General features: G+C 46.2%; 1 protein-coding gene across 12 annotated transcripts in view; it reads left to right on the forward strand.

The window, feature by feature from the left end:
• The window catches only part of KDM2B (lysine demethylase 2B), a 113,119-nt gene extending 102,836 nt beyond the window's left edge, over positions 1-10,283 (forward strand). For all 12 annotated transcript variants that reach the window (XM_037014084.2, XM_017649359.3, XM_037014085.2 and 9 more), the window contains 7 exons: positions 64-177; positions 804-842; positions 964-1,643; positions 2,277-2,440; positions 2,527-2,688; positions 3,353-3,571; positions 8,991-10,283. In XM_037014084.2, coding sequence (XP_036869979.1) covers positions 64-177; positions 804-842; positions 964-1,643; positions 2,277-2,440; positions 2,527-2,688; positions 3,353-3,571; positions 8,991-9,172 — 1,560 coding nt within the window. In that variant the 3' untranslated portion in view covers positions 9,173-10,283. The remainder of the gene's footprint in view (positions 1-63; positions 178-803; positions 843-963; positions 1,644-2,276; positions 2,441-2,526; positions 2,689-3,352; positions 3,572-8,990) is intronic.
• Positions 10,284-12,085: the final 1,802 nt, after the last annotated feature.

Here is a 12,085-nt window from a genome sequence, read left to right on the forward strand (position 1 = left end):
CGCCCAAAGGAAAGGAGGGGGAAAACAGCAAGTCACAAGTCACTCCTCTTCCCACCCCTTTAGGCCTCGACGCTTCAAACGTCCCCCGGTTCCTCCTCTCACCTCTCGCCGAGGCCCCCTCTAGGCAGCAGCCTCAGCCCTTGGTGGAGATCCAGTCTCACTTACTTCCAGCAGCAGGTGCTCCCACATTGCCCGCCCCCAGGCCCTGGGGACTTGCGAGCCCGGGGCTTCCCCCCACCATCCCTCTGGGCTCATTCCTGCCTGCGCTCCTGGCACGTGTTCACCGCAGCTTCCCGGGCCTCAGTCCCAGGTCGCTGGCTCCTGGATCTGGCCTGGGGCCAGGGAACCTGAAACTGCCACAGAGAAGCCTGTGGATCTGGGAACCTCAGAGGATCCCGGGGCCTGTTCCCCCTGCCGGCCCTTCCAGCATCGGCCACAAGGTGGCGCCTGGTGCCTTCGCCGGCCGAGCCCCAGCCCTGGGACCCCATGACCCCATGACCCCACCCCCAGGATTGGCTCCCACAGCCCAGTCCCACCAGAGGGGCGAGCCTGTCTCTCTGGGTCTTTCCGGGGTGGGAGATCAGTTGGGTGGGAACACTTAAATCACAGTCCTCAGTTCTGGCTTATTAAAACCAACAGGCAAGGCCCACCGTTCGGTCAGAGTGGAAGAGAAGGGCCTGGTGGGAAGGCAATCCCCCAGACCCTCCTCTAGAGACTGACTGGACTTGTGGGGTTGGGAGTAGAGGGGACCACATCCCATGAACCCAGGGAACAAGCTCTGCATCCTTTCTTTCCTTTGACAGCTAAAACCTGGCAAAGAAGATAAGCTTTTCAGGAAAAAGGTATCATCTCCCCTCCCCCCAGGTTCCCTCCTGGGTGATGGTTCCTGGGACAGAGGGTAGGGAGGCCTGGGTGGGTGCTGCCAGGAGCCTGGGGGCTTACACCCGGCCCTTCCTCCCTCAGCGGCGGTCCTGGAAGAACGCCGAGGACCGGATGGCTCTCACCAACAAGCCTCTTAGGCGCTTCAAGCAGGAACCAGAGGACGATCTGCCTGAGGCGCCCCCCAAGGCCCGGGAGAGCGACCACTCCCGCTCCAGCTCGCCAACAGCGGGGCCCAGCACAGAGGGGCCAGAGGGCCCTGAGGAGAAGAAGAAGGTGAAGATGCGCAGGAAACGGAGGCTCCCCACCAAGGAGCTGAGCAAGGAGCTGAGCAAGGAGCTGAACCAGGAGATCCAGAAGACGGAGAACAGCCTGGCCAATGAGAACCACCAGCCCATCAAGTCAGAGCCTGAGAGTGAGAGTGAGGAGCCCAAGCGGCCCCTGGGGCTCTGTGACCGCCCCCACCGCTTCAGCAAGGGGCTCACCGGCACCCCCCGGGAGCTGCGGCACCAGCTGGGGCCCGGCCTGCGCAGCCCACCCCGTGTCATCTCCCGGCCCCCTCCCTCCGTGTCTCCGCCCAAGTGCATCCAGATGGAGCGACATGTGATCCGGCCACCCCCTATAAGCCCCCCGCCTGACTCACTGCCCCTGGACGATGGTGCAGCCCACGTCATGCACAGGGAGGTGTGGATGGCCGTCTTCAGCTACCTCAGCCACCAAGACCTGTGTGTCTGCATGCAGGTCTGCAGGACCTGGAACCGCTGGTGAGGAGGCGCTGGCTGATCTGGGACGGGAGGCCAGAGGGACTGGCCCTGTTCTCAGGGCTAAGGCTTAGACTAGACCAGGGATGGCATTTGCATAGCATGTGTCCCCACATAGTCATTTATGATGCTCTTTTCTTCTAAGCCCAGTCCAACTTAATCCTCCTCAGAATGTTCCAGATGGCTACAGCAATCTGGTTTTGTCAGAAGAGGGTAACTCTGCTTGTTTGACTGATTTAGCTCCTTGGAAGGAGAACTAAGGATCAGGTAGAGCCCTTGTCCTTACAGAGTTAGCCCAAATTAAGAATAAGGGTGCTGATTACTGATCGTAATACCAGCTTTGATATTTCCTAGCTTCCTAGTCTTGGCCAAGGTGCTTACCTTCATCTGTGACAATGCTGAGATAAGGCATGTAGAGGGTGTAGGAAAGCGCCTAGCAAACACTTGATGGAGAGTGGGTGCCAGCCTCTTCCTTCCATGGGAGCCTGTGGCAGTCAGAGCAGAGCAGCCCAGATGCAGGCAAGACAGGAGCTAAACAGAGAAGGGCACAGAGGGTGGCATTAAGGAGTCTCCTGTGAGCTTCCCCAGCAAGCCCCCAGCTCTGATGCTGGTCCCTTTGCTGGGCCTGGCCCCCAGGTGCTGTGATAAGCGGTTATGGACCTGCATCGACCTAAACCACTGCAAGTCCATCACACCTCTGATGCTGAGTGGCATCATCCGGCGGCAGCCTGTCTCCCTGGACCTCAGCTGGACAAATATCTCCAAGAAACAGCTGAGCTGGCTTATCAACCGGTTGCCTGGTGAGCACTGGGCCAGGGACTCCAAATGGGCAGTAGCAGGGGTAGGGTGTGTCATCTGACCTGCCACCCACTTTCTTACCCTCCAGCGCTCCGAGACTTGGTGCTGTCGGGCTGCTCGTGGATCGCAGTCTCAGCCCTCTGTAGTTCCAGTTGTCCGTTGCTCCGGACCCTGGATGTCCAGTGGGTAGAAGGGCTAAAGGATGCCCAGATGCGGGATCTCCTGTCCCCACCCACAGATAACAGGCCAGGTGAGTGGCCAGGCTCAGGTCATGCCCAGGGGAGTCACATGCAGGTGGTGTGACCAAGTGGTGCTGTTGGATCTGGTCCTCACCACAGACCCCATCTGGTGTGCACAGCCTCAAGCCTTCTCTTGTCCTCAGCCCTTCTCCAGAGGCCACAGAGAGGAGTCCTGAGGGTAGCAGCCTCTGCACACCTGAGACTTCACTCCACGGGCTTTGCATGCATCTAACTACTTCTCTTAACTTGTCCTTCACTGGCTTCAATCCTCCATGAGTGTGTGGGTCAGTGTGGTTGGACATGGGCTCATAGGATGGAGTCTTCCTAGGTTGGGTTTCCAGGTTCATTGATCCCTACCAGTAGCTTAAATGAAGAAAACTTGGTGATCCACAGATGCCATGTTGTTGCTCCAGTGGGCTGAATACTGCTGGGAATGATGTGGGCTGTTTCTAGATACTCTTATTTTTCAAGAATCTAGAAGTATAAAACTTGATGTGGAGTTTTCTGATTTTTAAATGTTGTAACTGATCTTTTTTGGGGGAAACACTCTGGAATGTTTATGTAAATGAAACCCCAGTGTTACATCTAACTGGTAGGCCTTTTAGTGGTATGTCGGTGTGACCAGATCTCCCTAGTCAGGGTGACATGTTGCCTCTCTGCTTCCTGTCCCCTCAGGTCAGATGGACAATCGGAGCAAGCTCCGGAACATTGTGGAGTTGCGTCTAGCGGGCCTGGACATCACAGATGCCTCCCTGCGGCTCATCATTCGCCACATGCCCCTGCTCTCCAAGCTCCACCTTAGTTACTGTAACCATGTTACTGACCAGTCCATCAACTTGCTCACTGCTGTGGGCACCACTACCCGGGACTCCTTAACTGAAATCAACCTGTCAGGTCAGTCAGGTCTAGACACCCATAAGGGTCTGCCCAGGATCCCATGGGATGGGCTGGAAATTTCACGTCTGTGTGCCTGGTATTACAGGGTCCAGGGTTAGGTGGGCCAGGACATACCAAGGAACCAGACAGACAGCAGGCTTTATCTAGAGGGGAAACATACATTAAACAAAGAAGTTATTATTGGATTTATAATCATTGACCCCAAAAATTGTGCTGTAGTGCTGGTAGCAGTGAGAGCATGTAGTAGCACATAGTGGATCCTGACCCAAAGTGTGGGCTAGACAAGCTTCCCTCGGGTGGTGTGGATGAGCTGGCGCCTGGCAGCAGAGGGTGTGGGAGAGTGAGGGGCAGTAAGGTGGGGTTAGGGTTTAACCAATGGAGCAAGCAGCTTGGTTTCTGCCATTGTTGTCATCACTTTTATCTACTGTTCCTAACCCTGCTGTCAAGGGGCCTGTTGTTGGAGAGGAGAAAACCTCTAGCTGGTACCATTACTGTTCTGTGTGTGTCACACAGGCTAGGGAATCCTCACTTCCTCTGCAGGCTGATTGGGCTGGACTTGTTCTTAAGGACTGATGGTGAAGTGGACAGAGGCAGTGCCACCCGTTCTCAGCCCAGCTAACCCAGTTCTGGTCTGATCACTTGGAATGGTCAGATTGGGTATGTAGAATTTGGACAAGACAGAAAAACAGAAGTGTTTTCCTAGATATTATGAACTTGTAAAGGACACTTCCACCTCACTTAAATTACATTTTGACATGATCCAATCAGATGTTTTGCTTCATCAGGATTTACATCTGTTTTTTTGTTACTCTTTCTATCCCATGTTAATGCCTGAAAGATAAACACTTTCCTGTCAACCACGACCCTTTCAAGGGGAAGTGGGGAGGTCTGGTGGTACGAGCTAATTCTGCTGTACCTAGGTGCTGAGGAAGCCATCCCTCCTCCTCGAAGTTTCAGTGGCAGAGTTTCTCCCACCCTGTGTAGGTCGAGAACAGAGAGCCATACTGAGGTCAGGTTTCACCAGGACCCCAGCTCAAGGCAGCTCATGGTCTTGAATTGATGCTGGAGCTGTCCTGTGAAGGGCCTGGGCAGCATCTTGTTCTGAGCACTTGGTGTCATAGTAACTCTTTATTCTAATTAGTTATCCTGTGTTTGTGTGTGTGTAGTGGCAATATCAGTATTTAAGTTCCCTCCACTGCACTGCAGCCCATGGTGTATGTGCATGTGTATAAATCTCCCAAGCATCTTCTACTCTTTATCTCCATGTTTCCAAACAGCAAGACTGTGTTGCTAGTTCTTGATTTTTTCCCCCCATGCAGGCCTTCTGTGTTTATTAACTTGCTACACAGGACTCTAGGATTACTACTTACATCTTCTTACACACACAGCCCCCGCCATTCCCCCCCCCCCCGCCTTTTCTCCCTCCGTGTTTCCAACTCCTGATTGTCATTATTACTTACCTTACAATGGCCACGTAAGTATTGTCCACTTTTGAGCCAAATAGTGTATTAGGAGTACATTTTCATTTTTGCACAATTTTTTATTCCCTAGGGTTAATAATTGCTTCATTTTCATTTGCTTAGCCTGTAAGCATACTCTGCAACAGACTTGAACACTGTTCTTTGCACACATCAACTCCTCAGGCCCTGAGGATAAAAATAAGATCCCTCCTGGACTTATTTTCCTCCCCTTCTGTTGTCACCTTAGCACATCTGCCTACTGCATGGCCACCATCTTGGGACTTTCTCCCACCACCATCCTGGGAATTTTGTTGGTCTGTGTCTTGTGTAGGGCCCTTTTTTACCTGGATCCCATATCTTCTTTCTTGGCTCTCTGATTTGGTGGAGGACATCTTCTAGACCATGTGTGTCTAAAAATGGTTTTATTATACCCACACATTTAATTGATAGTTTAGCTGGATATAGAATCCTAGTTTGGGAACTATGTTGTTTTAGTAAGTGGGAGACATTGCTTCTCTTTCTTTTGCATTTGAGTTGAAGTTTAAAACCATGATTTTCCATCCTTGAGTAAATCTACTTTCTCTCCGTTTGTAGGACATTTTGTCCCTAGTTTTCTGCAATTTTTGATGATTAGCCTTGTTCTGAATCTGTCTCCATCCACCACTCCACCACCACACTCATAAACCCTTTCAGTAAATTGTCTTGTGAACTTTTATAGAGTGACCAGTTCCTGTTTTTTGGATCCAGATATTGTCCATCCTGAGGATATCAGTATTTTCTTCTCTCTATGTAGACTGTTTCCTTCAAATGTTGTCAGTGGTCCTCATACGGGGCCCTCAGATTTAGTGTTGATGTGTGGTTGTCCACTAGGCTGCTGGAGGCTCTGGGCATGTGGTTGGAGCTGGTCTGCTGTGGACATCAGTTGTCATGTGGTTGGCATGGGTCGGTTGTTTGGGGAAACCCAGATATGGAATCTTTCCGTCTTGCCTCTTAAGCTGGTCAGTCTTGCCAAAAGCACTCTCCTTGACCCCCCAACTGGAGGGTGAGGCTGGCTGGGCTGTCAGCATTCTAGGGGTTGGCAGGGGATGAAGGCTAGGAATCTCAACAGTCAGCAGGTAAATTTCCCTATAGCCCCCGTTTTTGCTTGGGTGCCCCTACTTTCCGTAATGCCTGGTGGCTCCCCGTGTAGAGACATTCTCTCTTACCTGAGACTAGAACTTTACTCTTCAGCTGGGGAGGGAGTCTGGACTTCTTTAACAGATTTTCAACCAGTCCTGTTTCTAACCCCATCTTCAGCCTCACTTCCAATGCTGCTTCCAGTCCCTGAACCTTGGGGTGTTTTGTAGAATAATTCTGTTTCTTTGCTTTCTCTTCAGCCAGTTTAGGGCTAAGTTTTCTGAAGACTATTAAATTGTTACCTCTTCTCCAGCTTGTAAAATTAAAAACAAAAATTGGGATAAAGTATACATAAAATTTACCATTTTAACAATTTTTAGGTGTACAGTTATATCATTAAATTCATTCACATTGTGTAACCACTACCAACCATCTCTTAAACTTCTTCACCCCATCAGAAACTCTGTATCCACTAAATAATTCCCCATTCTCTAGGCAGCCACCAGTCTGCCTTCTATGAATTTAACTCCTAGGTACCTCATATAAATGGATTCATTCATTAGTTGTTTTCTGTGACTATTTTACTGAGCAGAATGTTTTCAAGGTTCATCCATGTTGTAGCATGTCAGGATCTCCTTTTTAAAGCTGAATAGTATCTGTTACATATATATAATAAATTCGTCCATTCATCTATAAGTGGACACTTGTGTTGCTTTCACCTTTTGGCTATTGCGAATAATGCTGCTGTGACCAAGGTGTACAAATATCTGTTCAAGTCCCTGCTTTAAGTATATACCAGAAATGGACTGGCTGGATCTTATGGTTATTCTGTGTTTAATATTTTTGAGGAACTACCATATTGCTCTCCATAGAGGCTACACAATTTTACATTCCCACTAATAAATAGTGCACAGGGTTCCAATTTCTCCACATCTTAGCTTAGCTAACCCTTGTGATACTTCAGTGTGGTTTTTGACTTGCATTTCCCTTATGATTAGTGATGTTGGGTGTCTTTTTATTTACTTGCCATTTGTATGGAGAATGTTCTCTTTGGGGAAATGTCTATTCATGTCCTTAAGAGCATTTTTAAATTGGGTTGTTTTTCCTTGAGTTGTAGGACTTTATATATTCTGGATATGTATCCCTTATCAGATATGTGATTTGCAAACAATTTCTCCCATTCTGTGTGTCGTCTTTTCACTCTCTTGATATAACGTGTGCTTTGCACAGTAGTTTTTATTTTTTGACCTATATTTCCTTTTGTTGTCTGCTTTTGGTGTGTGTTTATGAAACCATTGATAAATCAGAGGTCATGAAGATTTCCATTTCTCAAAGAGTTTTACAGTTGAGGTCTTTAAACCATTGAGTTAGTTTTTGTATGTGATGTGACATAGGGGCTCCAGCTTCATTCTTTTGCATGTGGATATCCAGTTTTCCCAGCACCATTTGTTGAAATTTGTCTTTTCTCCAACTAAATGGTCTTGTGCTCTCAATTCTACTCCATTGGTCTGTATGTCTCTCCTTATGCCAGTAACAAACACTGTGGTTTTGTACTAACTTTTGAAATCAGGATGTGTGAGTCCTCCAGTTTCATTCTGTTTCAAGACTGCTTTGGCAATTCAGGGTTCCATTCACTTCTGCATGAATTTCAGGATGGTTTTTTTTCTATTTCTGCAAAAGAGACTTGCTATTTTATAGCAATTTCATTGCATCTGTAAATTGGTTTGGGTGGTGTTGACATTTTAACAATATTAAGTCCTGCCACAAACATGGGACATCTTTCCATTTATATCTGTTCTAGTAATTTTTTTAGTTTTCTGTATACAAGTCTGTTTCACATCTTTGGTTACATTTTTTACTAATTTTTTTTTGTAAATGGAATTTAAAATTTTCTTCCAATCGTTCATTGTTAGTGTGTAGGAATGTAACTTAACTTTTGTGCTTACTTTGAATCCTTCAACTTTGCTGAGTTTGTTTATGCTACCTCCTAACCTTAGACTTTGATAATATGGAACTATGTGGGCCTCTTGTGCATTACTGCAGTTTGTACTGTTTTTATTTCCTACTCAATTTAATAGAAAAATGAAAGTGCAGATAATAGTGTTGACAAACAAAAGTCTCAAACTTAATACCACCAAGATGAAAGATTCATTCATCTGGCTCAAAGTGGGGACTCTGAGCCTCATTTGGAAGTTAACATTGAAGCCAGTTGACTGGATTCAGCTCTAAAAGAAAAAAAACTATGATAAAAGCAAATTATGAACTGATAGAAATACATGGTAAGAGTGCAGGTGAAAACATCATGTGGTGAGCACATGATGGGAGGCCTTGGAATTCTGGTTTTGTTCTCTATGCACAAAATTGCTCCAGCCTTTTCTAGCACATTGGTCTTCTGTATAGGTTTCAGGTAAGTCTTCAGTAAAGGGGTAAGCATGTAGTGCTTTTCCCCTGGAATTTATCTGAAGAGAATAAGCAGATGAGTGCCAAGTAATGGGCACAGAGAGGTATTTGTCAATAGTGTTACATGGGAAAAGCAAGCTATCAACGTTTGTAAAACAACATAAATAGGAGACTATTTATATGAGAATATATGTATGTAGAATTTGCCATATAGCCACCTCTCTATAAGAGATTTCACTTAGAACAGTCTGAATGCTTTTCAAGCATACATTAACCTTCATAACTTATAGACAAGACTGTTCCCCATTTGAAGAGAGCTTTCAGGCAGGTACCATTTAACCCTAGGGCTCAAGGGCTTGGTCCCATTTTTCCATTGCTGGGTGCTTGGGGGGCTTTCAGGCTCTGAGTTTCCACCACTTCATGTTTTCTCTTCCCTGCAGACTGTAATAAGGTTACTGACCTGTGCCTGTCCTTCTTCAAACGCTGTGGAAATATCTGTCACATTGACCTGAGGTACTGCAAGCAAGTTACCAAGGAAGGCTGTGAGCAGTTCATAGCTGAAATGTCTGTGAGTGTCCAGTTCGGGCAAGTGGAAGAAAAACTCCTGCAAAAACTGAGTTAGTTCAAGGACAAGTCTGTAAATATGGGCCGGGTGTGGGGAGGGCTGTGGCAGGGGAGGGCAAGACTACAAAAACTAGGGTTTTATTTTCAATTTGGAACATGGAACAACAGACCACAGAACGATTCCATGTTCCAAGTCTCGCCAAGGGAGAAGCCGTTCCACCACCTGTTGTGGGAATGAGTGAGCCAGACGCTTTCCTTTGGTCTTTCTGAATTGTAACTGCACTGCTTTCTGGACCATTTCTAAGGCGGCCTTTACCAAGAAGACATTCCTGTCAGAGAGGAGGATGGACTTTAGAGAAATTCTCTTAGCGAAGCATGAGCTTAGGAGTTTTTGTTGGTGGTGGTGTTTTAGACACCTCATTCCTTGCAACTCCAGGGTTTTTGGTGTCAACATAAAGTGGACCACACACATCTGCTGCCCTCTTAACATTTTTTTGTTTGGTTTTGTTACATCTTACATTATGCAGAACTATTTTTGTACAAATTGTTTAAAAGTTATTTATGCAAGGTTTGAATGCATACCAGTGTTTTTATTGTTTTGAGATTGCCAACTTCCCTGGTTTCCTTAAAGTAGGAGAGAACTTAACCTGTACTTCATCGACACAAATCCATCTACACATGTGCCCAGATCTGGCAAAGCAGGCCTAAGACCTTCCTGTTAAAAGCATGTTTAACTAGAAGCTGACAGCCTGGTCTGTATGTCAAGAAGTTACATAAGCATGTTGTGGATATATGTAAATTATAGTCAAAGTAAGACACTTTGCCAAGTTTCCTCTGTATAGAATTCACCTTTCTCAGAATTTTAAAATTCAGACTTCAGCCTTTGCACTCAGAAGGGTTTTGCTCCAGCATGAGCTCTTGTACTCTGCATAGATCTAATTTATACACTGAGTCAAGAAGTAGAATAAATGATCCAGCATAGCCTTTCTTTTCCTTTTTTCTCTTTGAAGTGTGTGTTGAGTTCTCATTTGAGGTTTAGAACATGGCTATTTCCTAGTTGCAAAGTTATACATTCATAAGTGCCATTGTTGTAAGGTGTTGTTTTCTTAGACCTCCCCTGATGCAGTTTCACCTTTGTTGAATTTGTATAAACAATTGTACAAAAAACAGTCTTGGACTTTGAGGGTTTCTGTTCTGGGAGTGGACTAATTTGGGAAGTCTAAGAGGCAGTAGTCTCAATATTATAGCTTGTTTGGCTTAAAAATAATGTATACTAATTTCTTACTCATCTGAGAAATACAGCAGCCTCTGGTACATGGTTTTTCCATCTTCAGAGAAAGCTTGCTATTTATGGCTAATAAAAGTAATAGGAAAAAAACCTATACTACACCAATAGTCATGTGCAGGAACTCAGTACCGAGTTCCTTGCGGGACAGGGTGGCTTATCTGGGTGTCTCTGACCACACCTATATAAAAAAACTTAATAGGCCGCCTGGCATTTCCACTGCCGAAGGGGAGGAGGAGTCCATTTCCTCAACCTCCCACTAAAGGCGGCCACATCCTGCACTCAGTAACTTTGGGCCAGAGTGGCTGGAGACAGTTATGAGGTAGCTTACCCAGGTGGCAGACACAAACCAATGAAGTAAATTTAAATGACCGAAGTTCCTTTAAGGGCAGGACCCTGCAACCTCTTACTCATATTAGAAATGACTGCTGAGGTGAATCTGGAAAAGGGGAAGATAACCCAACTTCCTTCCTTAGTAATCAATAGCAGCATAAGGCCTTGGTCTCCTGGGATGGGAGTTTCATCCCAACCCCCAACCCCCATCTTTTTTTCCCTTTTGCCACAGCAAAATGGCTTTAGATACCATCTAGGTTCCTGCCTCCTGTTAATTTAAATCCAAAGATCCTTTCTGACTCAAACTGAAGACATCTGAAGCTGAGGGACTCTGGAATTTAATTCAGGAGATGCACTTAACAGAGGTAATATTAGTTGAACAATCTATGGTTTCTTTGTAAAAATGTGGCTTACCTTTGCAAGCCTGGTCATTGTGGAGTGCCCCTACAAGAGGTCAAGTTTTGGTGTTCTTGGCAGCTCAAGTTCTCTGAACCTCCAAATAACAGTTACCCTGGTGTCCAATAAAGGCATCCTTTTCTTTGGGAATAGCTTTTAAGGTAACAGTGATTTCCAGTTTCCAGGTGAACAGCCCTTGGGGTTTGCCCTGTTTCTCCTGTAATGTCTCCAGAAGCATGGAAGGCCTGCCAGGACTAGGGAGTCAAAGCTACCACAGGGATGCACCAGAGAGCCATCTCCTGAGGGAGGCTGCTGCAGTATAGTGGTCTCAGATGAGCTCCCTGAAGGCGTCCTGAACAGCAGCCCAGTTAAGATTATATCCCAGTACACAATCTCTAGACAGACCTATTTCAAAAGAGCTTTAGATGAAGCCAGCCTAAGCTAGATGCTTGCAAACGGCTGCTCTGAGCCCACACACCATATCTGATGAAGTAATGAAAGGGCCATAAACCAGGGGAGAGTGCTTCCCGTGTTAGTTGCAGCTTTCTAAACCCAGGAAGGAGGCTCCATCCCTCTTCCCTAGGAAACGATGTTCACCAAGGACTATATCCATGGCAAAGCATTGAATGACATCTTTCCACAGTTTGAGGATGGGAACAAGAAGACATAATTGTATTCCATTCCGGACCTTACGACTTTTATCCATATATTATCTATTCAAAAAATTAAGGAGGCATGGCATGCCAGCAAGAAAAACACAGATTGTAGGGAGAAATGTTGGCCCTCTGCCAAACAAGCTAGTACCTTATTTCACACGTGTCAAGACCATTAACGCTAAAAATTTGCTGGCTACCTACTAAACCAAGGTTACTTTAAAATGCTACCTTAAAAAAAATCTACCATTGAATTTTTCTAGAAACAAGCACCTAAGACTATAAATTCAAGAAGAAACATTAA

The sequence above is a fragment of the Manis javanica genome, chromosome 15 (genome assembly GCF_040802235.1).
Source record: "Manis javanica isolate MJ-LG chromosome 15, MJ_LKY, whole genome shotgun sequence".
Taxonomy (NCBI): domain Eukaryota; kingdom Metazoa; phylum Chordata; class Mammalia; order Pholidota; family Manidae; genus Manis; species Manis javanica.